The sequence below is a fragment of the Daldinia loculata genome (assembly GCF_022478755.1).
Source record: "Daldinia loculata strain CBS 113971 unplaced genomic scaffold F4817scaffold_2, whole genome shotgun sequence".
Classification (NCBI taxonomy): Eukaryota; Fungi; Ascomycota; class Sordariomycetes; order Xylariales; family Hypoxylaceae; genus Daldinia; species Daldinia loculata.
The window spans coordinates 357,928-383,057 of NW_026054856.1; the positions used below are offsets into that span (position 1 = coordinate 357,928).

Here is a 25,130-nt window from a genome sequence, read left to right on the forward strand (position 1 = left end):
ACTACCGTATATCTTCCAATTATCTGCTTCTCATTACTTGCTCCCCTCGTAATCCTCGCCGATAATATCGGGAGTAATAGCTTGCGTTGTTATGTTCATAATCTCATCCGCATCCCTTATCTTCTCAATCCTTCCATCCTTCATCCAGACCACAACATCTACCCCTTTCCTCAAGTGGGCCACGGCTGCACCCACTCTATGCGCAACCATGATTACGGTATGTCCTTTGCAGGTGAGCTCTTCGTGGACAATATCGAGTATCAGCTTCTCAGTTGACGAGTCAAGGGATGAAGTAGCCTCATCGAGCAAAATTATCGGTTTTGCACCCGATGTATTTATGGTGTATACTTGTAATAGTGCACGTGCTAGAGCTAGCAGCTGTCCCTGTCCGACCGAAAGAGACGGGAGCGATGCGAGTGTTTGATCTAGGATCGGATGAGTGCTTGAATGGGCGTCGTGCAATCTGTCAAGGTTCAGGGTAGAATTAAAATGATGCCACAAGCGCGCTTTAGAGAGAGCGTCAATTATAGTATCGTTGGAGAGAGTCTCCGTTGGGTCTACATTGAATCGAAGGGTTTGTTGATTGAGAAGCAAGGGCTCTTGAGGTACCGTCACAAAGCAGCGTTCTCGTATTGTCGAACGAGGCACGTGGCTGATATTTATACCGTCGACTATAATTGAACCCGATTTCGTATCTAATAACCTAAGAAGAGTGAGCAGTAAAGAGCTTTTACCACTACACGAGAAGAAGTCAGTACGCAACCCCTGAGATGTACATGTACGAGTACTTACCTCCCAGTTCGGCCACACACAACCACCTTTTGCCCAGGCTTAACCTGTAGGTACACATCTTTAAGCGCCATGCTTTCCTCATTATAAGCAGCCGTAAGGGCTTGAATCTCGACGGAGCCAGAAGACGGCCATGTCTCCGGAGGTATATTGGTTTCGGATGGCTGATCCTCGGGGGGCACTTCCTCTTCTAGTGTCTTGATCCTAGAGATGGCACCGAGAGATATTTCCAGATTGGTCCACGATTCAACAAGTCGGAGAAGCGTAGTGTTGGCGACCAGCACAATGTTTAGGGCAACACCGACTTGGCCACCCGAAGTGGTATCCCGGAGAGCGACAGCAAGGGCAATGACTCCGACAGCTATCCCCGCGACGAGCAGATCTAGAACAATCCTGAGCCAGCACTGAAGACACAGAAGAAGGTAAAATGGCTTCTGCGATTCGTCCAAGTTCTTTATATGCTTATTTTCTGCTTTGGATTGGCCTGCAAATGCGCGTATTGTAGGCAATCCTTCTACCGTCTCTAAAAATTCTATTAAAACAGCAGATCTTGATTCAAGCTCTAAGAGCCGTAGTTGCCGTGATGTTCGAAGGTATATCTTCTGCACGAGGTAGACGATTATAAGACATATTGGCAACGTGAGTGTTAGTAGCTTTTGGACAACAAATAGGAAGATAACCTGATTAAGAAGCTTGAAGGTCTCTATGATGGTATTAACGATCTATCTTACAGTTAAACCGCGGATTCAACTTACGAACGAATAATGTTGACAAAGCAGAAGCAAGCTGCTTATCAACAAGCTGAATGTCTTGACTGAATCTAGGGGTTGTCAATCTCTTATTGCTAGTATGTCAAAAGCAATACATACCGGTTCAAGATCGACCCGCTGTCAGTCTTCGAGAAGTATAGCAAAGGTGCACTGGTATTAATTAGCTTTTAATTAGGATTGTAGGACGACGCACGTTACCGCGTAATTATTGTAAGGAGCTTCGAGTGTAAGACAAGTCCCGAATGAGGAGCAACAAGCATGATAGTAGACCTAAGAGTCATGTTAGCCTCGTCTCATCGCCTTACATGTACTCGTAAGGCAGCTTAACGAACCACATAATTCCATTCGTAAAGACCCAAGCGATGAGATTTAGGGCAATGTATCCTCCAATAAAGATCCACTCATTGCTTGATCTCGAATCCGTCCATAGCTTCAACCAATACTGGGGAAAAGTAAAAAAGAAGGAGTAAGATGCGATACAAGTTATCATGAACGCGAAATTTCTCATTCCGGCCGCTTCCAAATAGTAGCCCACGGCCTATTAGATATGTCTTGCCTTCTCGAGGTGTCGTTTTTGAACTTACTATAGAGCGCCGAGTCACCTGTTTTTCGCTTCGAATCAATAGCAGTGTCGTCATATGATCGCTGCTGCCGCAAAAGGGGATTATTATTATCCACAGGGGTATTCTTGTTCTCATGGGTGTTATCTTCGTTTAGGATTATTTTCAATACTTGAGGATCTCGAGACAGTAGCTCGTTCCATTTGCCTTGCTCCTTAATGCGCCCACCTTCGAGGATGATAACCTCATCTGCCAAACGAAAGTGATGGGCTTCACCAAATTGTCAGACTAGCAGTAAGAATTGGTGTATCCGGAGTACTTACTAGAGTTGCTAATCAAGATCACCGTTATTCCAAGTTTTCTAAGAAGACCGTCTGACCCAAATAAGTTTTCGATGATTTGATGCTCGGTGCTTCCATCCAGGGCACTAAATGGATCATCTAGAAAGAGAATTTCCGACCGGGAGATGATTGCACGCGCAAGGACCTAGATTATGTTAAAATATGGTGTTTATAAAGAGGGTATACTTACTAAGCGCTGGCGCTGACCTCCTGAGAGATTAGCCCCTCGACTCCCTACGATGGTTTCGTCCTTGCTTGGAAGCGTCTCAATGTCTTTCGATAGACAGCAAGCAGTGACTACTGTCTCATACCATCTTGCGTCGACAACAGAAGAACAATCCTCAAATCCAGTTATAACTTGCTTAATGGTCCCATTCGGTAGCCACGGTAGTTGAGAGCAGTAACCAATACGTTTGGAGGATACTGCAATAGTTCCGACCGAAGGGGTCTCGCCTAGGAGAGCACGGACTAAGGTTGTCTTCCCGGCAGCTGTTGCACCGGAGCAAATGACAATAGACCCTTTCTGCACGGTCAAACTAATATCGTTTAGAACTGAGCGAGATCCCCCAACAGAAACCCCTATTACACTGAAAGCTGAATGTGAAGCGGGATGGAGATCGGCATCCCCAGAGTTATTCAATTCGGGGGTCGCTTGTGAGTTGACAATCTCAATCCTGTAGTCCTGGCGAGGAAGTTCAAGAAGGAAGCTTTGGATTCTCTCAAAACTGGCAAAAGATGCAATGACCCTAGGCACAATAGTCATAACCATGTTCGCCGGGTGTGTCACCATGCTTAGAATGGCAATAGTTGTGAATGCAGTCTCAGTGTCCAGTTGATTGCCTCTCGACTTGGCTAAGATGGCATAGAGTACAAGGGTGATAACTGGCGCAAACATCCCATTGGCATTTGCGGACGCGTTATAAGCAACCGTCATCCACCGTACTCTACTTGCCATATGGAGCTCAGTCTGTCGAAGTCTTTGAATGCGTTCCGATATCACGTCTTGCAAGCCAAGCATCTTGACGTTCTTAATAGCACTGATAGCGGCACTTGTCATAGAAATGCGGTTCTGCGTCGCTTCATTCCATCCACCTTGTCTCGACCGTAAGTTTTTTGCGACGTACCGACTCATACGAGAACATACTGGAGGGACCTTTCAGTGATCAAGAAGGATAGGTGAAGTGACTCCGACTTACGGAAAATGATAAAAAGGGGCACGGGGGCCAGCCAACCGACTTCCCAAGATAGCATCGCGATGCCGATGGCAACTTCGAAAACCTGTCCCCAAGTTTCGTGGAACATTTCGCCAATTGTGTCGAGGTTATCCACGTCGGTACTTGTGAGTGTCAAGACTTTGCCCTCACTCACACTTTCGGCGTAAGAGTTCATAGTTTTATCATTAATCAATGCTATAAGAGCGGCCCGTATCATTACTCTCAGTTTATTGAGGTGACTCTGATAAACTGTAGTGGAAATCTAGGTAACCGTAGGCTTAGTAGTTGACCAATTCATCAAATTTGCGGAGGCTTACAGCTAAGCCGACGTAGACGACAACTGCAGCTGTAATAAGACTGTGCGCAGTCCATGTCTGGTTTGACGGCTTATTTCTGGTAACATATTGGATACTTTGACGGATGATAATTGGTTGCGAATATCGGAATAAAGTGAGGAAGAGTCGCGGTGGTATGGCTAACAAGAATGGCCTTTTAAGAGACACGAATAGTACTTTTGGGAGTGTCATCCTGCTCTCGGGTTTCACTACGTAGTCGCCTTAGAATTAGCTACCATTCAGCTCTTGATGTAAACCGAAGCACGTACGTCTTTGCTCCCATGCGCGTATTGCTACAGTACGAATGGGCTTCGATAGCAACTTTGTATCGATAGAAGGCAAATTGGAGTTTAGAAGGACATTGTGATACCCTTCCACGAGAACTGGATTGATCCACCAGAAGAATATCCTGCCAAAAACGCCGGATCTTTCCTCGGGCGATACATACTGTCCCGAGTACTCTTTGGTCAGTTCCTTTTGGAGGTTTTCGGTCGCAAGTAGAGCAGCCTCTAGAGTTATCTGCGCGAGAATTGGATCTTGCATAAGCCAACTACGCTGTCCTTGGGATTTCCTGGATACCTCAAGGACATCCCGAATAACACACGCGGTAAGGTATAGAGTGATTATGCTAGATGGTTGAATGCTTCGCCGATGCTCTATCAATGATAGAACACAGAGCGCGAGAACCGCAGCAACCTCTAGACCCTGAGAAGCACGGACATAGGTACTATTAGGCGTCGAATCCCCTAATGCAACAAAACGCCCTACGCTTGATAAAATAAGAAGAATTAACAGAAGCTACTATGAATGTCAGTCTATAGATGCTATGTTGTAGTGCTTGTCTTCACTCACTATCTTAGCCCATCCCAAGAAGCCGGAGATAACAACGACGGGAGCTCGACGTAAACTCCATACTCGGAAGAGCGCCAAGCACACAAACAGGATTGAAAGTAGCATCGAGCAACTAGCGATCGCATACGTAGCGCTCCCAAAGAGAGCCATCGTTGAAGATGAAAATCGCTTTCGAATAAGTAAAATCGTGATGCTGCAGCGTTCAAGAATTCCGTCAGCCATGTCAATACGTGCCCTGGCCAATTGAATCACGCAATCGATTTACCAGTCCTACCAGGGCCAGTGCTCTCTCGTATTCGAATACCCCTGACCTTCCTACGTATTCAACGGGCTGCTTGGAGCATCATGTTGCTTCCCAAACGGGACAGGATCACGCCTCGAATAGCATGATGATTGGCTTAAAGATGCAGCAAGCTAGTCTTACAAGATGCTACGAGTGGATCCGTAGCCCACTTATTATGTGCTCGGTTTTAAAAGCAGTATGCCGAAGTTAAGGTGGTGATGGCTTCACTTAGGTTCTATACATATTATCCGGCACAATCCAGTCAACAATATCACATCTATATTGATACAGCACCTAAGGATACCGATTACATATACCACTGGAATTTGCTGTATAGAAGTCAATTTACACATACATGGGTAGGTAGGTATACATTAGGTACACATATGCCATCTTACGGCTTAGATAGCCCTTCTAACTGTGCCTTAATCTGGACGGCGACGAGCTTGGAGAAGTATCGGCACAGGGCAAGATTGCCTCCATGAAGCCAGAGGCCGGGGTGACCACTAGGTCGCCACATGACTCTCATCTCGCCCTCCTCATCGTAACCAAACACGTTAGGTACCTTACTAGCGACCTCCTCTCCGAAGATGACTTCGGTAGCCGTTCTCATGTTCTGGTATCCCGTCGCGCAGACAATTTCGTCCGCTTCTAGTTCAGTCCCGTCGTCAAGCTTCACGCCGTGTGGAAGAATCTCGCTAACGCCAACGCCGTGCTTCACCTTCACCTTGCCGTCGATGATCAGCTGCGAAGCGCCCACGTCGATGTAGTAGCCCCCGCCGCGCTGCAGATACTTGATCCATAACCCGCAGTTCATCGGACCACGGTCGGTCTTAAAGCCCGCCTTGTTGAGACCGTCGAGGACGTCCTTGTCGACTACTTGTTGCAGCTCGTTGACGTCGGCCTGGGCTGCCTTGTAGATCTCTCCTGGCCTTCCCCACGAAAGAAGGTCGGCCTCCTCTGTTGGAGGGCCACCCTCGTAGTATCCGGGTTTGAGTAATAGATCCATTACTGCCTGTATACTCATTACGGTTGTCGACGACCGCTGGATGATGGTCACGTCGTACCCGTTCTCGTAGAAATCTTGAGAAATATCGAGCGCCGAGTTGCAAGCACCAATCACAACTGCTTTCCTCCCTTTGGCGTTCCTCTTGGCGCCTTTGAATTCCGATGAATGGCAGAGCACATCGCCCTTGAAGCTTTCCATACCTTTAAAAGCCGGTGCATTCTTCTTCCCAGAGTGACCAGTGCTCTGGACAATGTGCTTCGGATGCAGTACACGAACTTCGACGGTCCCGTCCTTCTTCTTCCGCTTGACAACTGCAACCCACTGCTTCTTTTCCTCGTCCCAGCTGCTATACTCAAGACTCGTGTTATTCCACACGTTGAGCTCGAGCTGTTCAGCGTACGACTGTAGAAATTGGGCTAGTTTATCCTTAGGGGTGAATATGGGCCAGAAATCCGGGAATTTTATGTACGGCATATGGTCGTACCATATCGCGTCGTGGAGGACAAGGTGCTGGTATCTATTCCTCCAGTTGTCACCCACATTATCGCACACGTCGATTGCGAGAGTTGGGACATTCATCATCTTTAGGCGGGCTTGTAAGGAGAGCCCGGCTTGTCCGCAACCTGATTCATGTAAGTTGATATTGCGATTTATGTTCAGAACAGTATAATCTTACCAATTATGAGTACGTCAGGGTCACCGTGCACGAAGTTTATCTCATCTTGCCTTCGTTCGAGCCAGTTTTTTCTCCCGGAGTTGGCGCCATGCGTGGCACCATTTGGTCGTAAGGGACCGACCGGCTCTGGGTGGTTATAGAACTCATGCATGGTTGTGTAAAGCGTCCAAAATTTCCATTCGCCGTTTTCTTGGAGGAGACGGGCATATCCGGCACCAAAACCATGCTCGGTAGCGGACCGTAGGAAGAATTGTATGCCGCGGACCGACCCGTCAGCCCGGAAGGGGATTATTTCTGGGCCGTTATTCTTAGCCGGACGCTCCCTGTCGATTTGGATATCTTTTAAGTGATGGCCCTTGTCTAATAACGATGTGATCTTGTCTCTTCCCTTCATAGTATGGAAATCCCAAGTCAAGCCAAGGTGATCCTTCCAATAGCTGCTTTCTAGAAAGAGGTTTGCAAGGCCTTTGTGGTCCTTTTTCGAAAGCAACTCATTGAAGGAGTTTATAACCTTGGAAGCCACTGCGAGTGCATCTACGCTCTCGTCTTTGATAGTCGGCGGCCATGGTGCAAGAGGAAGATCTACAGAGCCGGGTACTAGACGCTGGCTTGACGGGAGAGAGTCTGGCGTGGTCATGGTGGTAAGTGTTTATAGAATAGGTGAAGTGACACTGAAGGTATCAAAGGCTACTTAGTATCATACTTAGTATCATCAAGACGAAACAGAAGAAAACCCAAGGATTGGGGCTCTAGATATCCCCAGTTTCACGGTAATAGGACCCCGCACGTTACGGTAGTAACTAGAGATAAATCCACGAGACGTTGTTCGCGTCAATATTTCGCTTCGGATGAAGCTACGGCTCAGCGAATCGGGTATGGACCTACACTGGGGGAGCTGGAGGAGTGCATTCATCACCCCGCATCAAGTGATAGATCATGGTCGAGAGAGGATATTATTCGCATATAATACCCCGAGGAAAGTCAGGTGGCTTATACTATCGTACCGAAGGAGACTCCGAGGTTATCGTCACTGCTCGCTGATCTTGGCTAAGGCATACGAATCTACCTAAGGTAGCTATGCAATACAACTCATGACCTTGTTTATACACTTTATACACTTTGCTGTGGCTTATGGATATCTTTAGTCTAGGTACCTTAGGTATGTAAGAATGTACTTTACTTTATTGGAGACGGTGGCACAGCCTGTAGGAGTTGAATGGGGATTTGGTAAATTGTCTCCGACGTTAACCAAAGACGTACTAGCCGACTTGGAGAGTTTCTATTTTGTACCTGACATAATTAGGACTTTGCAGTTAAGATGTAGTTGAGATGTAGTTAATGAAACTACCTAATATAAGGCTCTAGAACGTGCAAATGTGTTGATACCTTTAATTAATAATGTAAAAGAATAAAGAAATTAAGGTTACCTAATTAAACGGATTTCCGGTTTCACGGTGATACTATATCAACACGGACCTTACAAATTTATGTACTTGCCGATTCTCGGCCGAGACGAGTCAGGTATGACTCGGGAACCTGTCAGAAACTCAATGATGCCGTAAGAAGAGAAAAAGAAAAAAAGAAGGAAAGAAAGCCCTAGGAAAGGCAATCTTAATCTCTATCTCCGAGATCATAACTAGGTAGTAGATCATAGGCCCACCAATAAGATCTCACCACTACCTATGCACTTATGTAAGGATGTAAGGATAAAGAGACAGGGGTCTAATCCTCATTTATCTTCTTCAGCCCTTCAGCCCTTCATACCGTAACCAGCGTCTACAATAATACTATTAAATCCCGTTACCGCTTGTTTTCGCTTACCGTATTGCATCGCTGCTGTCGTATTTCTAAAGACATCATTACACTAGTCCTTACGACGACAGACGCTATCAATGACGAAGCACACTGGCTCTTCCATGCACCGAGTCCCCTCGGCCGGGGCGGTCGAACATGGCTATCCGCAAGGACATCTCGGGCACCTTACCGAGCATGAAGAACAAGCTTTGGTAGAATTCAAAACACTTTTAGAGGAGAAAGGTCTTTATAAGCCGGGGAATCCGCCATCTCATGACGATGCCACGATTCTGTGCGTTTAAGTAAAAAATAATTCGCATTAAATCTGTCAAACACAATGCTAATGTATATATTTACGAACCTAGTCGATTCCTTCGAGCGCGCAAGTTCGTTCCAGAAGATGCATATGTGCAATTCAGCGAGACTGAGAAGTTCCGTAACGCAAACCAAGTTGAGGTTCTATACGAAACTATAGATATAGACTCGTTTGAGGCGACTAGGAAGCTTGTACGTCATATCTAAGATCCTTGTAGACTTTAAAACAATTCTAAACAGATGACTTATCCTTGAGAATAGTACCCGCGATTTACTGGCCGACGTGATAAGCGGTATGCAATACTTCCTCCCAATAAGAGCTTCGACGCAGGATATGCTAACAATATTTCTAGAGGCATTCCAATTTACGTATTCCAAATTCGACATCTCGATTCACACGCAGTTGCCAAATATGAGAAGTCCACCGAGACGACCTATAGTAGGGCCAAGACGGATGGCAAGACACAGCCTAAGCTGTTACAACTATTCGCGCTGTACGAACATCTGACAAGATTCGTCCAACCTCTGTCGTCCGAGTGTACCGACCGCCCACATCCCGCTACTCCAATCACCCTTAGCACCAACATCGTCGACATTTCCCACGTCAGTCTGCGCATGTTCTGGAACTTGAAGGGCCACATGCAGGCTGCCAGTCAGTTGGCCACTGCCCACTATCCTGAGACTCTCGACCGTACGTCTACGAATCTTGTTATAGGCTATGTAAGAATCGTAGAAGTGACTGATTAAATTCTTAGGTATCTTTATTATCGGCGCGCCTCTGTTCTTCTCGACAGTATGGGGTTGGATTAAGCGGTGGTTCGATCCCGTAACTGTTTCCAAGATCTTCATTCTCCAGGACCAAGATATTTTACCTGTCCTGACAACTTTCATGGACATAAAGAATATCCCGAAGGTTTATGGAGGGGAACTTGAATGGGACTTCTTCGACGAGCCGGCTTGGGATGACGAGGTAAAACGGATATGTCAGTTCGAGAACGGTTATACTTCTCTTCCCCAAGGTCCCGTATACTGGCGGCCAATCGACGATGGCAAGCGAGTCGAATGTATCGCCGTAGGTACTAAAAACGGAACTGACCGAAGAGAGCGCGTCTGCACCATCACAAGAGCTTACCCGCCGAAGTCGACTGAAGATACCCTAGTGTCTGCCACGGAATCCCAGGCCGGTGACGTTACGGAAGCCGGGTCGTTCGTAACTCCCACCGAGAAGCCTATCATTAACGGCGAAGTTCCGACGGCAAGCGTTGCAGCGTTGTCAATTGCCGAGGGAAAATAGTAAAAATTGATACGATTATATTATAGAAGGAGCTCACGCAGTCACTAATTACCTCGAAGCTGGACATCCACGTCAAATTCGTAATTCTCGTGGCGGAGATTAGACATAAGAGTTGATTGAAGATATAAATATAAGAGGTATACATTGCATAGGGTTTTGCGATACTGACCTATTTTCCCCAGTACTGCACTGTCTTATTGTCAAGGGTCGTTGGCGCATACCTTGGTATTTACGGGAATAGGAGCGCTTTTGTTTTTAGGGAGTTACGCATGGATTATATATGACTTCTTCACAAAGCGAAATAGAATTATCTTGAACTCCTGACGCCAGCAACCCTCTCTATCTATGCGATATAATCTATATGTCATCTACCGGTGACCAATGCCTCTAAACGTTGGTTGAAACTACGACTCAAGATGACGGCTGGACACCTTTTCGCCTCCTCCACTCCTTAATCCCTTCTACGACTTCGTTCCACGTAACGCCGTCCCTGACCAGCCACATGGTAACGCCCAGAGACTCCGTATCTCTGTTACGGCTTTCGTCGTCGAAGAACAGCATCTCGGTGTGCGGGATACCCGTCCTCTTGCCCAACGCCTTGAAATGTTGTATTTTACTACTGGGGTAGATCTCCAACCCCGCGTCGAAGAACTCGATCGCCTTCCTCACCTTGTCCTTCTTGCTAGTACTCCCCGACCCCCCGTCCGCACCACTTTCATCTAGCACGCTGCTCGCGGGCGGTATGTGCAACAGCTTGAGCATCTCCCGCCCGAGGTCCGGAGCGTGCGTCCGGCTGGCAACGCCGAGCTTGATGCCCGCGCGAGCTAGGCCGTGTAAGACGGAGGGCACATCGTCGTAGAATGCGAAGGTCTCGCCGATCTTGTCGGTGCAGGCGCTGTGCGCGAGGTTGGACCGGAGCGGCGGGTAGACGTGGGTGTCGACCCAGAATGGCCATAGCGTATAGTCGAGATCGAAGACGATGGCGCGCGGCAAGGGCTGACCGTCGGTGAGGATGGATGGTAGGGTAGTAGGCGTCGTGGCTGGGAATGTTGGCTGTTTGGCGAGCTTCTTCGGCATGTTCGGAATATTTTAAAATTATGTAGGTAGGTATTGTTGGGTACGAGTTCGGGGATTGGGACCGGGTAATGGCATAAAATTGATGTGGGTAAAGCAATGGTAGGAATGAAGGTATGACGGTATGACGGGACGGGGTCTTGCAACTTTCCCGTCGCCGGTCAGACGATAAGATTAGATTAGATGCGAGTAAGAAGTAGGTAAGAAGTTATGTAAGCAGGTAAGGTACCTACCTTAGCTTGGCAATACGGGCGTAGAATTACTACCGATTCCCCGTCGCATAAAAGGGAGATCTCCTGCTAAGCTTTAGATCGGAGAGCTTTCGGAGGGGTTAAGCATAACGGTCCGTTAGCAACGTTATTATTCCTTTTTGCCAGCTGCACACACTCCTTCTCCAACTCTTTATTTTCGTCGCTCTCGCATCTCCAAGTCCCCAACTTTTGCGATGGATATTAAAAACTCTATACAGCGTAGCATCGTTGACGTCGGTCTTAACAGGCCGAACGCGCCGCTCCGAACATTACATCAGCATTATATGCCTCGCCAGGGTATTTCTAATCTACAATAAGCAAATTCGAGCTGCGAAATATGCAGCTAGTAACACACTTGGCGTTCGAAACCACGCAGATATACCCCCATAGAAAACCCCCCCTGAGTCTCTAGTCGAGCGGGGATTAGTTCGGATCTCATACCTACACTAGACCTTCTATAGCTGCATTAGGTACCCTAGTTATGTCCATAACTCGGGATCTTCCAAGTGAAGAACCCCACAGGCACTCAGCAACTTAGAACTGCCGAACGTGTTCCATGGCAGAAACGGCCAACACCCATGCGGGGCCGCGGCTGTGGAGCTGAGCCTGGTTGGGTATAGGTGGTATAGGTACCTAGGTAGGTAACCTATCACACAGTCCTAGTTGTCTAGACTGTCTCTTTGGACAACGGAAAGCCAAAATGCTCCTCTAATGCCTAGTCTTCAGACTTACACGGGAGCTTAAGGTAGGCACATGTAGGGACATTGATCCGCCGCTATGTCCGCAGACGGACTCCTCCACCCTCCTCCCCGACTTGAACCGTTTCAAGCGAACATGTCGGTCGTATATAATATGTGCTTAGCCGTCGCGCATTTCGGAGAAACCCCCTTGTGGCTTCACTTATAACTCCAACCCAGAGTCCAACCTAGAGCGAGCTATTAACAGCAATAGCATATCTTTCGACGACAAAACCATAAATTAAGAAAGAGATAAGGTTACGGCTATCCAACATGGCGGCCCCGAGAAAGATCCAGCTCGTGCGCATAGCACACGTGTACTATAAGTACACAGACATGGACAAGGCTATTACTTTCTTGAAAGACTTCGGATTCACTGAGGAGAAGAGGGTATCGGATGACAAGATCTACTGGAGAGGATACGGGACAGAACCGTGGGTGCTTTGCTCCATCAAGGCAGACAAGGCCGAATTTGGCGGCGCGAGTTTCGTCGTCGAGTCAGAGGAAGACTTGAAGATCGCATCCGAGACACTACCGAAAGCCACCAAGGTATACGATTTATCGGATGCACCCGGCGGTGGCAAAGGCGTAACTTTCTATGACCCGGTCGACGGGTTTCCGTTTCACTTGGTCCACGGCCAGACCTCTGCTCAGATGCTAGAAATCCCTCTACCACACGAACCCGTCAACTACGTAAGAGTCCCCTAGGTTGGTCTTAGATTCTAATACTAACGATTCCATAGCCTATCGAAAAGAACAGACCTGCAGGCAGGTTCCAGCGATTCGAGAAGCGGCCCGCTCCGGTACACAAGCTCGGTCACTTTGGTGTGAGGTCGACGAACTTCGCAAAGGCTTACAAGTTCTACTGCGATCATTTTAACCTTATAGCCAGCGATGTATGAACCCCTTGTCTTCGTCATATTTAGGTAACTCGCGACTGATAGAAACAGCTCATTCACGACGCCGAGAAGATTGACCGGACGGTATTTTACCGGATAGATAGAGGAGACGAACCGGTGGACCATCACGTCTTTTTCTTCGCCGAAGGTACCCCGTACAGAGTGCACCACTCTTCTTTTGAGACGCACGACTTCGACACTCAAGTCCTAGGTCATGACTGGCTGCGAGAGAGGGGTTACAAGAACTGCTGGGGTGTTGGGAGACACGTCCTTGGCAGTCAGATCTTCGACTACTGGTACGTATTTACTTGCATTTTTTACCTTCTGATTTGAAGTCCAAACTGACCAGACTAGGTACGACCCGCACGGCTTCATTATGGAGCACTATGTCGACGGTGACTTAGTGACCGCTTCTGAGCCCACGCATCGCTCGCAGGCTGGTCCTGGAAGTCTACACGTGTGGGGTGAGTATCTAATACCAGCTTCTAACTATGCTGCATGGCAGTGCTAATCGTGGTTCACTAGGTCCCGATGTTCCTGGAGATTTCCTGGACTAATTTCAAAATGTATTAAGGGGTTGTGTTTCAATCCCGGGCGAGCAAGCGTATATTGGTTCCAAGATTGAACATTCGCTTAATTCTAATGTACTTATATCCAAGCTTGGTGGGCGTTGAACTGTGCCTTGTGTTACCACTTCAATGAGACTTATGAGTCTTGATCGTGATCTACTAGGCTATAACAAAGCTACTTCTAGTAGTACGATAACGTATCGAGTAATTACAATCTATGAAGTAGGTGAATTCATATATTGGGATGCGTTGCGAAGTTCTTGAGATGTGCTTGGTAAAGAAAGTAGTTGATATAGATGCCTAGGTACGAGACAACTCGTACGCCAGAGTAGGACCTTCTACCAAGAATAAGTCCCGTAATCATCAACGAAATCTCATCGTCGAGTTATCTATTTAGTCTATATGCTATCACTATTGGATATAGATTTAGCGTAAAGATTTATTTATATATCTTACGCTAACTAATAGCGATCCGAACCATCATAAAGCTAGCTAGGTAGGTACTTAACTTATTCCCTTAAGCTGTATTTATTAAATCTATACTATCTATATAGGTACTTCACGGCTCCATGGCATTAGAAAACCCTTTTCCTACATTGATGTTTGAAAGGTCTAGTCAAATATTGGTTTATCTAGGCATCCCTAAGCAGGGCGCCTTCACATCGAACAAAACGGTGTTCGAGGGTATGTAAATCCACGAGGTGTATATGTGAGTTAGGCCGCTACAGATGATCTTACCACTGCCGTAGAGCATGCATACGTAGGTGATACACAATGACTCCTAGTACGAGCTTCCTAGCACCTATGAGTCATTCCATTTCCGTTGTAGAAAGATCGTGTTCTACATATCATATCATATTAGAGCTGTAGAGAAGACTAATGTTGCACTGGAAGTATCCTAAGCTCAAATTATTTCGCATTGAATGTACATCAATGCCCAATAGCCAAGGTGCAAGACCAGACCTTCAGAGAGAATACTTGGCACTGGTTCTTTTAGGAATTGGGTATGATCGCGGTAGTGCGGATAATGATCCGCCAACGCAGAATGATTACCCTCTTGGCGGGGCCCATATAGGGAAGCTTTACCGTCAAATCCTAAATCAATATCTTGAAAAAGTTAGACTAGGTGGACATTATAATCTCTATTAAAGGGGTATATACTAGTATGTATGGCCTGCGATAGTTTAATCTCGACCGATATGAACTGGGGTTTAATAAACCACCTTGAGCATCCATTGCTCTGCCAATTGATCTATCGTTGCCCACCATTCTATAACCAATCAATCGTTTATAACCTGCGTGCTGCATGAGGCGCGGGTTGGCCCGCTAGATCTAGAGGTCGATAGATATGAGATATCCACTGAGGACCATATGTTGAAAGAACTTGGGGCCAGACATAAGCCCTGGTAGATCACCACGAAGAGGATATCATAGCTCAAGGTCTGAGTGCTATGTTAGCATGCAGACTGGTAGCGCCAGCTCAACGAAAGTGGTCGTTGCCGTCATTATACCCACCTTTAAAATCTAATAGTGAGGTAGAACGTATAGTCGTTCAATACTAGAGTAACCGCGGGGCTATCGTTGCGGTTAGTCGAATTCCGGGATTAGTCTTCAATCTTATTCGTAGTATGTAAAACCGGACGCCTGATCATATGAATCTCCCCCGCATTACTAGTCGGCGCCAGACAGCCTCTTCGTCTTCATCCTGGTCGGCTGAGGTGGCTGGAGTATGATCAACGGGGTCGGGGTTCTCGCATAGCTCGAGGAAATCTTCTGCCATGCTCTCCCCAGGGGCAAACCCTAGATTTCGTAATGTGTCAAACGGTGTTGAGTCGAGCCTATATGAAGTTAGATTAAAAGAGGTATATATATAAGGAGTCGGTCACCATTACCATCGAGAAGTCTCATCTAAGTGGAGTCCATCGGTTTGCTGTGTTATAGGGAGCGGATTGCTTGGCTCAATGGATTGTGAATGCTGAGAAAGACCCATTGTCATGTTAACACTCGTTTGCCTTTCCGGTACTAAACGCTCGCTCGTATGCCGCGAGTTCTCCCCGTATTCATCAGTGGAGCCATTCGATCCAAAAGGTGTAGAATCTTGAGGAGCCGCCAAAACTGATGATGCGCGGTCCAAGTTGAAATTCTGAGGTCCATCCTCAGAAAATCCAGTATTATAACCGTGCATCTGGTTCTGATTAGGGTGGAAAGTCCGTTTTCGAATATCCTGGCTCTGAATATAAATGTCGCCGGGATCTTGAGGAGCGCCATGAGGGTTTATTGAATTAGGCTGAGGCCCTGAAACAGACGAGACCGATCTATTAGACAGGCCGGGAACATCCCTAGCCATGTCAGGCTGACGGTGAGAATTTGAGGATTGAGTAAACCCCATCTCATTGCGCACTTTAGAGATGACCGGTGAGACGCGTCGGTCCAGAGGGGGTAGGAACAGGTCGGGGGATTCTCCATTCTGCAGAAATCTACCGAGTCGACTCTCGTTGAATCTATTAACCAATTCCGCCTGGTTCTCGTTGTTCTTATAATAGTCCAGATTAGGAACACCAGTACCTCCATATGTACCGCCGCGCAGAATCTGCAAAACGACATCCTCGAGTTCGGGCCGTGCCTGAAGGACTATGGCCCACAGACGTTCGCCATTCTGGCCGGTGTACCCACTACGAGGACCTCTTTTGCGCACAGGTCTGTTGTAGGTACAGTCGGTGCCTGCGCGCACACAAACGCTGCACTTCGGGACGGCATTATCGCATGGCTGATGTTGAGAGTTGCAACGGTCGCAAGCGCGACTAGCCTTGCGCTTTTTCGACGCTCGCTTGCCGTCATCGCTCTCCCCATCACTCATAGCCTCCACCATACGCCCCGAGGTAGACGCCGCTAGTTCCAAACCAGCTTCAGGTTACCCTCCTCTCCGTAGAGTAGAGGGTCTCCTTTTTTTCCGAACCGTTAGGGTACGATGGAGACTCGTATGCGCCCTTTTAAGATGACGACATAAGAGCTCTTATAAGCTAATAAGGCAAAATTGAGAGAGCATTGAGAGCATGGGTTGAAATTGATAAGGAGTGTGAGAAGAAATAAAGAATTGTCGATATATTTATGTTTTTGTTGTACTTGTGAAGTGAGAGGTGAAATAATTAGGTACAGCAATCAGATAAGTACAGTACCTACGATACATGTTATGTACCTAAGGTAAGCACCCACATCTTGAGTCGGGACCACCTTAGGTACTCACTACCTAGGTACCTATCGGCGCGGGGCTATCTCCGGCATGAACCAACAACCTCAAACCCCAACAACGTTTTTCTTTGTGGCTTCCCCAGGTGCCTAGGTTAGGTAGCGTGGCTATTCAGTGTGGCTAATGAGCCAGGATTTGCCATGTGGTAGAAGCTCAGGACTAACTTTCCGCTTCTAATGCCGACACCCTTGCCGTTAGTCGACCTGTAAATCACAGACATGTAAACTCACTCACCTCATGGGCTCAACCCCATCTGTTTTTAATTCAGCAATCAAGATGCTCTCGTGCGATTTACTTCGCAAGTGAATTGAACTCAAATTACAAGAGTTCTTACAGACTTGCAGAATATTTCATTGCCGATGTTACCAGATACTCTCATCGTGTCTGTTTTCATCAAACAGCATTGAAGCTCGCTTTTAGCCTCATATGAAGAAGATACTATCCTGGATTTTCACCTATCAACGCAGGCTATATTTTATCGAACGGTATATAAACGATATAGCGACAAGCACGATTAAATCGTGCCTCGGGAGTTTGGAAATCGGGTTGTTAGGATGGCGACGACGGGATCGAATATGATTCTTGATGAACCCATAATCTCTACGTCCAGGACAAAACGCAGAGTATTCCCTACCGATTCCTCGGTCATCCTTGTGGGTTGTCGCGGTGCTGGAAAACGGACGTTGGGGTTTATCGCTGCCAAGTATCTCGGCCGTCGACTTATCACCGAGGATCACTTTTTTGAACAGTCGACAGGATGTACCAGAGCTACTTTCTTGCAAAGATATGGACGAGAAACGTTTAATCAGCAGATGGCGATTGTGCTTGCCCGAATGCTCGAGCTGAATCAGGCCAATTGTGTTATGGAGTGTGGCACGGGCACGTTATCGTCTGATATTGAGGAGATCCTGAAGGACTACATTGAAACGAACCCCATCATTTATATCCATCGCGATAAAGGGGATCTATACAAGTTATTAAAGCCCTCAGTGGCAGATGCAGAATACCTACTCTCCACTGACCAGAAACATCGTGATTTCTCTAATTTAGAGTACTTCAACATTTTTGACCCCAGTGGCGAAGGCCAGATAACGGAGGACAGCCCTTATCGTTCTGCGTCTACAAGCACTGCAAAGCTTGTAGAGGCGAAACAAGACTTCAAAAACTTTCTTGATCACATCTTTGGCCAAGGTTTGACACGATCATGGATAGCAAATCCATTCTCGATGAAGGCAATACCCCCGGAGTACCGAACTCATACGTTCGTCTTCTGCCTTCGACTGTCATCACTAATCAGCATGGATATTGATATAGCCGAATTGGAAGCTCCTGGAGAGGCTGTGGAACTAATAATTGATACCTGGCCGACTAACGTACTCGACCTTATTGCGATCCAGGTAGCCTTAATCCGCCGCAAACTGGACCTTCCAATCATCTACTCCGTCGAAGAGAATCCTCGTGAGGAACGTAAGAGGCCCCTCGAAGAAAGAGATACTATGGACCTTGAATTGATGCTTCATGGGCTTCGACTTGGTGTCGAGTATCTGAGTCTTGATCTCCAGAGAAGTCCAGGACTGATCTCTCACATCCTCGCCATGCGAGGCAGAACAAAAATCATCGGAAATTACGTTATGAAAGGATTTGGCGCTCCAAAGTGGAATGATGATTCCTTCGTCGAACGTTATTTGCTTGCTCAACAATTTGGGTGTCAGATCGTCCGCATGGCCCGGTTCTGTTCCGTGGACAGAGACGATGAACTCCGGCAAATTTTCATCGATAAAATCAACGCCTTACCGGATCCTAAACCTTGCCTAATCGCCTACGATTTTTCGGTGTTCGGCGTTGTGTTACCTTTCCAGGGAGACATCCTGAATCCAATCGGGCATGATTCTCTCGAGAAGTCCTCGCGGGAACAGATGATTGGCGTAAGTACCACACGGGGTACGCTACGGGACCTTTTTCGAAAAGGAATTTTACAGCCACTCAATTTCTATACTTTGGGATTGAATGTTTATTATTCGGCGTCGCCCTCGATGCACCGCGCAGCGTATGAGCACTACATGATGCCGCACACTTTTAACGCTAGACGCTGCACTTCACTTGAAGAAGTCGACCGGATTCGACGCGAGCCCGGCTTTGGCGGCGCTTCGTTAACAGCACCCTTCAAGGTTGCTATCATGCCACGCCTTGACCATCTCAGCACCCACGCTATCGCAATCGGCGCGGTTAATACGCTTTTACCACTTCGTGGGGATACCGACTCAATTCTAGACCATGCTAATGCTCGAAATAAAGCTGGCTATGCCAATAGGTTTTATGGGGACAATACGGATTGGAGTGCAATCATGACTTGCATACGTAGAGCCATCAGTCCTCGAAATTCGGTACAGCCGTCTCGGACGACGGCTCTAGTAATAGGAGCGGGTGGGATGGCTCGAGCAGCTATCTATGCTCTAATCAAATTGGGTTGTCGGATGATCTTCATTCATAATAGGACAAGGATAAAAGCAGAAGAAGTTGCGATGCATTTCAATATGTACGCCATAGAGCAGAGACTCCTATCCCGCCAGAACGAGGGTAAGAAGATTTGTCGGGTCATCGGGTCAGCCAGTGATCCGTGGCCAAAGCCATATCAGCAACCAACTATGATCGTATCCTGTATTCCAGCATCGGGTACAGATGACAATCCACCGGTAGACTTCAGAATGCCTTCGCAATGGTTAAGAAGTCCTACTGGTGGTGTAGTGATTGAGGTAACAACCATTCTACTGCTCATCGCTTGGCTTTCTATATTCTAACATAAACGTTTTGCACAGTTAGCGTATGAACCCTTGATAACGCCACTGGTGGTTCAGATTCGTAAGATTCGCGAAGAAGGGGACACCTCATGGGTGATTATTGATGGGTTAGAGGTTGTGGGCGAAATGGCCATGGAGGCTTTCGAACTAATGACTGGTCGTCAAGCACCGAGAAGGCTGATGCGAAGAGTTTGCAATGAGAACTGGGAGAAAACAAGCGCACCGTTCCAACCGCAGAGGTAGCACATGTTAACGCATTGCCGTTAGGGAGGGTTCATCTCTAACAGTCAAATCCAAGCCAAACAATCTAAAAGGAGCGATATAACGGATAACTCGTCGTGATCACGCAAATCCAGCAAGCGATACATAGTCACCGGCGAATTCTCAATCTCACGACTCTTTTATCTACGCAGGATTATTGACACGACCTCTTATGTGTTAGTTGTTTGGTGTTTTGCCTTCCATGTAGGAAAATGGTAATACTCCATTACTACATGTTGAGATGTTAGCGGGGTGCTGGATTGTCCGGGGGGAGGCATTGGTGTGAGCAGACCTCTCGAAATATACTACGGTACTTCCTACAAACGTCAAAACCCATATTGCCCAGAATTTCTATGGAGTATACCCAGCTACCTAGGGCGTCCTTGCCGATTGATATTAGGTTTAGGTTTAGGTTTAGTATAATGTGCAGGGATGCTCATTATCTGGGGCAGATTGGGCGCAATATTTTCGAAGAGGGAGTCGCCAAAATATTAACCATGAAACTACCACGTGGATTACTCTTGTCTACCGGAACAAACATGCAATTCATGTTATGTCATCTTGCTTCATAGCAGCTAAAATACAATATGTACATGTACCTTGATCAAATTAATATCCCTTGTATTAGGTACCATTACTCCTATTGCCAGTCCTCGGCCCCTTCTGTGCTCGTTCCGCACTCTCTGCAGCCACCCCTTCCGTCTTCCTCTTCCTAATTGCCGAAGGCTTCTCAGCATCGCCTAACTTCATCATGATAACCCAAACCTCAAAGTGGTCTCTTCTATCTTCACGCGTGTAACACCGACCCTTGTACAGGCCGTCCTTCTCCTCGTGTTCTGGCTCATCGCCGTAGTCAGGTCGCCTGGCTGCCTGCGTCTCGCAGTGCAATTCCGCGGCCTTATTAGCGGAGGCGGCAGATTTGAACGCGCCGATCGGGAGAGCTAGTCTTCCCTTCCGGTCCGTATGGTCGTTAAAGTCCTTGCGCAGGACAATGTAGATGGCGTTGAGTGACTCGGTCATTTTTATTTATGGGGGGCGAATGAAGTTGGAATTTATATACATATGAATTGATCTTGTGCTTTAGTTTCGTATGTGTGCTGTATGAGATAATTATCGAGCGAGAATGACGGCAGATACCTAGTCGTTGGGTTTTATAACTCGCTGCTAAGTATTTTACTCAATTGGAAAATTACTCTCGATTGTGATACCGATTGCCTTGCAGGGAACTTCGTTGTACAAGATGGGTCGCTAGGAAAACGTTGAAGTTTCATCTATATGTTTTATAGAATTGGCCTTAGATATATTTATTATCAGCTAATTAAATTAGTTGAAATAGTTTCAAAAACTTCACATAGTTATCTTAAATCGACCGTGTGTAAGTCCTCTTCGAAGCTTACTAGAGATTCACGTCAAACGGTATAGATTACGAATTTAACAAGAGAACGAACCTACAGGTTACAATTACCCCCGTACAGTTCTTCGTAATATATCTTAGAAGTATCTTTTATATTATGTGCGGAAATAAAATGAGTTTGTTTAACTTTCTTCTTCTTAGTTACCCAGGTAAGCTAAGTAGCATAGCCCCTCCAGCAACCTAATGGTAAAGAGTAACACGAGAGAAGATTCTGACCCACTGTATAGTCCTAAGACCTGTCTAAGTCTTTAGGGTACACGTGTACGACTCAAGTAAATAGTACTTAGTTCTTGAATAAAACTTCTCACTATTTGCCTAGTAGTGTCCCCGGACGGAGATTTCAGGAGTCTTGAAAATATCCCAGTCTTCTGAAACAGTCGGGTCTCCGAGCGGCTTGAGTGTAGCAAATCGCCACCTACAGAGAAAGGATTATCAGTAAGTAATTTGACCAACTTCAAACGAGTCTTTCTGGCATAGAGTCACTTACGTGTAGTTACCGTTTGCAATCTGACTACCGTTACCAAGTTTTCCGAACCACGTGTGATCCCACCCTCCGCGCAGGGTGTCGGTGCGAGGGTAGGTAAAAGTGTCGTTCGGGTCGTAAAACCGGTCGTCGAAGGTTCCACCATCGCCGTTCCAAGATGCGGCGGGTCCGATGTAGCCATTTACACCCTCAACAGGTGGATAAGACCACTGGCTCTCATTCCAGCCGGCCTCGTATATCCAGCACGTAGTTAGAATACCTAACGATAACTGTACTACAAGTAGGGTGGCAACTTACATCCCAGCGAACCTGCTTGCTGCCCCAGATGACCTGCGTATATATCTTTGGGAAGTCTTGAGAAAATCGACTGACGTTGAACGTGTAGCTATTCCTACCTGTTAGTAACGCGATAGTAAATCTATAATAATGCCATCGTACTATGGTTTGACTTTTATATCCTCGTTGTAGACCCCGGATCTCGAGAAGGGGTACCCTGGATAATAGACGGAACCCAACTCAGTCTTTAGGTCGGTGCCAAATCCTGGTAATAAATCAGTATTAGAAGGTGTTTGGGAATATAAGCTTAGAAAAACTTATAAGGGATAAGTATAAACATTAGCAATATATTTAAATATATTAATTAATTTATCCCTATTGAAATTTAGCTAAAAAACGGCTTTATAATACTTTTTCGCGCATTTAATAAGTTTTAATAAATCTGTTTAAAATTTTTTAAAATTAAGAAATATTTTTAAAAATATTTTTTAATATTAAATTTTAAGATTATATTTAATTTTTAAATTATATTTACCTAAATTAACCGTATTTATATTACGTAAAACTTAAATAGCTAACAATAGTTAAAGTATATAAATAACGTTTTTAAAAAAATATTTGGTAAATTATATTATTATTAGTTATAACAGCAATTTTAACCTTTACTACAAGTTTTAACCAACTTAAAATATATATAGATTTTTTTTTAAAGTTTTATTATGTAAAAAGTTTTTTTAAATTTAATAATAACCGTTTTAAACGTATTATGCATATATGTAAAGTTATATATTACGTTTTAAAAAATTAGTTTTTTTTTTATATTAATTTAAGGTTTATATAAATTTTTATTAACAAAAAACTTATTATTTTTTTTTATTATATTATTTAAAAAATTTTAATTTATATTATTAATAATATATTAAATCGATTTATATAAATAATTTATAAAGTTTTTTATAAATGTTTTAATTATATAATTATATTAATTAAGTTATTTATTAAATTTTTTAATAAATTAATTATATATAAAAATATTATTAATAATAGTAAATTTTATTCGTGGTTTAATAATACTATTAATATTATTAATAGTTTTTATTTTTTTATATAAATTAAAAAAAATAAAAATAATTGGTAAAATTATAAAAGTTTTATATTTATTAATATATTAACGGTATGCGATTTTAATAGAAAATTTATATATATTTTAATTAGTTAAAAAAGTTTAATTAATAATATTAAAATATTTAATAAAATTGTTAATATAGGTAATTTTATAATATTTAAAAATAAATATTTATTAAAAAATGTTAAATTTATAAGTAATAAAAAATTATTTATACTATTTTACAGCATAAAGTATTATTTTTAAAAAATAATTTTAAATTAAATAAAGTTTAAAATAATTTAAAAATTATATAATTTAAAATATAATTAATTAAAAAACGTTATTAAAAAAGTATTTAAATATTAAAAAAATATTTTTTTAATTTTTGGGAAAAATTTTTACTTTAATATTAAAATTTATTTTAAATTAATATATATAATTATAAAATTTTATAATTTTTTTTTTAATTATAATAAAATTAATTTTAAAAAATTAATAAATATAAATTTTTATAATTATATTAATAATAATTATTTAAATAATAATTTTATAAAATTTAAAAAATAAAAAGGATTAAATTTTTAAACAAGTATGTTACGGTTATAAAAGGTTATAAAAATGTGGTAAATATATATTAAATATTTAATTAAAAATATAATTTAAAATATTAATAATTAAAGTTATAATTAATTAAATAAAGTAATAAATTAGTAAATAAAATATATAATTTTATAATTAAAATAATGGTTATTATTTTTAATTAAAAAAATTATAAATTAAATTTTTTAATATATTTAAAATTATAAAATATTAATTAATTTATTAATAAATTTTATATAAAATATGTTTAATTATATAACGGGATATAATTATATATATTATATTATTTTTATATGTTTAAATGGGATTAATATTATTTTTAAAAATATTTAAATTATTAATATTAATTTAAAACTTATATAATATAATTATAAAGTTAATTAATAAATATTATTATTATAATAGCTTATATAAGTTATTAGATAAGTTATTATATTTATTTTATTTATATGTTAATTATATCATTAAAATAGTTTATAAAAAAGATTTTTTTTTTTTTTTTTTAATTTATTAAGTTTTATATTAAATAAAACTTTATAATTGGTAGTTTTATTTTAATAAATAGCCTTCGGGCCATTAATGTAATACTTTACATTTAATAAAAAATATTATATTATTCTTTTATTTTTTTTTTTATTATTTTTTAAGTTTATTTGTTACAACGGTTAAAATACGAAAAATTACCGAACTTACCTTTTCGAAAATTATATTATTAATGCCAAAACCTTTATACAACATTTTAATACTATTAAAAACATATTATAACTTTATTAAATGACCGAAAGATAATAAATACAATATAATCATTTATTAAACGATATTTTTAAATTTTTTAATACTTTTAAATTTTATAATTTACATTTATATAATTATTAACTGTTTTTAATTAAATTTTTAATTAAAGTTAAAATTAGTTTATTTCTATATTATTTTTATTTTAATTAAATTAACCTTTAAATTATCTTTTTAATCAAGTTGGGAAAATATATTATATTTTTTTAAAAATTTTAAATATTTTTTATAAAAATTTTATTTTAATTATTTTATATTTTAATTAAAAAATAAGTAAAAATATAAATAATGTTTTTAAAATAGCGGTTTTTTTAAAAGAAAATTTATCTTTTTTAATAATACGAAAATTATTATAAAATAATATATAATAAATTTTTTTATATGTAAA

At 43.0% G+C, this 25,130-nt stretch overlaps 7 protein-coding genes across 7 annotated transcripts; 3 read left to right on the forward strand and 4 right to left on the reverse strand.

Annotated features, from left to right (window-relative positions):
* Positions 1–33: 33 nt before the first annotated feature.
* Positions 34–5,011, reverse strand: F4817DRAFT_364737 (P-loop containing nucleoside triphosphate hydrolase protein; the record flags this gene model as incomplete). Its single annotated transcript, XM_049306786.1, has 13 exons — positions 34–736; positions 793–1,492; positions 1,545–1,609; positions 1,659–1,709; positions 1,758–1,829; positions 1,892–2,075; positions 2,144–2,389; positions 2,443–2,605; positions 2,651–3,603; positions 3,657–3,936; positions 3,992–4,218; positions 4,279–4,807; positions 4,862–5,011. The coding sequence occupies 13 exons, from the start codon at positions 5,009–5,011 to the stop codon at positions 34–36; spliced, it is 4,323 nt and encodes a 1,440-aa protein (XP_049163485.1).
* Positions 5,012–5,522: 511 nt separating this feature from the next.
* Positions 5,523–7,571, reverse strand: F4817DRAFT_80704 (FAD/NAD(P)-binding domain-containing protein). Its single transcript, XM_049307910.1, has 2 exons — positions 6,830–7,571; positions 5,523–6,776 (listed from the first exon to the last, which is right to left on the reverse strand). Exons 1-2 carry the CDS (start codon positions 7,464–7,466, stop codon positions 5,539–5,541), a joined length of 1,875 nt encoding a protein of 624 aa, XP_049163486.1. The 5' UTR covers positions 7,467–7,571; the 3' UTR covers positions 5,523–5,538.
* Positions 7,572–8,721: 1,150 nt separating this feature from the next.
* F4817DRAFT_311357 (CRAL/TRIO domain-containing protein) lies at positions 8,722–10,232 on the forward strand (the record flags this gene model as incomplete). The annotated part of the gene is made up of 5 exons (XM_049299986.1): positions 8,722–8,915; positions 8,989–9,130; positions 9,200–9,231; positions 9,292–9,629; positions 9,694–10,232. 5 exons carry the CDS (start codon positions 8,722–8,724, stop codon positions 10,230–10,232), a joined length of 1,245 nt encoding a protein of 414 aa, XP_049163487.1.
* A 206-nt stretch (positions 10,233–10,438) lies between these two features.
* Positions 10,439–11,603, reverse strand: F4817DRAFT_80743 (magnesium-dependent phosphatase-1). The gene has a single exon (XM_049307911.1). It carries the CDS (start codon positions 11,307–11,309, stop codon positions 10,644–10,646), a length of 666 nt encoding a protein of 221 aa, XP_049163488.1. The 5' UTR covers positions 11,310–11,603; the 3' UTR covers positions 10,439–10,643.
* Positions 11,604–12,567: 964 nt separating this feature from the next.
* F4817DRAFT_311359 (Glyoxalase/Bleomycin resistance protein/Dihydroxybiphenyl dioxygenase) lies at positions 12,568–13,750 on the forward strand (the record flags this gene model as incomplete). Its single annotated transcript, XM_049299987.1, has 5 exons — positions 12,568–12,987; positions 13,038–13,190; positions 13,245–13,489; positions 13,548–13,657; positions 13,719–13,750. The coding sequence occupies 5 exons, from the start codon at positions 12,568–12,570 to the stop codon at positions 13,748–13,750; spliced, it is 960 nt and encodes a 319-aa protein (XP_049163489.1).
* A 1,660-nt stretch (positions 13,751–15,410) lies between these two features.
* F4817DRAFT_355771 (uncharacterized protein) lies at positions 15,411–16,631 on the reverse strand (the record flags this gene model as incomplete). Its single annotated transcript, XM_049305699.1, has 2 exons — positions 15,411–15,600; positions 15,655–16,631. 2 exons carry the CDS (start codon positions 16,629–16,631, stop codon positions 15,411–15,413), a joined length of 1,167 nt encoding a protein of 388 aa, XP_049163490.1.
* Positions 16,632–17,121: 490 nt separating this feature from the next.
* Positions 17,122–20,709, forward strand: F4817DRAFT_323529 (uncharacterized protein). The gene is made up of 2 exons (XM_049301516.1): positions 17,122–19,762; positions 19,826–20,709. Exons 1-2 carry the CDS (start codon positions 17,564–17,566, stop codon positions 20,048–20,050), a joined length of 2,424 nt encoding a protein of 807 aa, XP_049163491.1. The 5' UTR covers positions 17,122–17,563; the 3' UTR covers positions 20,051–20,709.
* Positions 20,710–25,130: the final 4,421 nt, after the last annotated feature.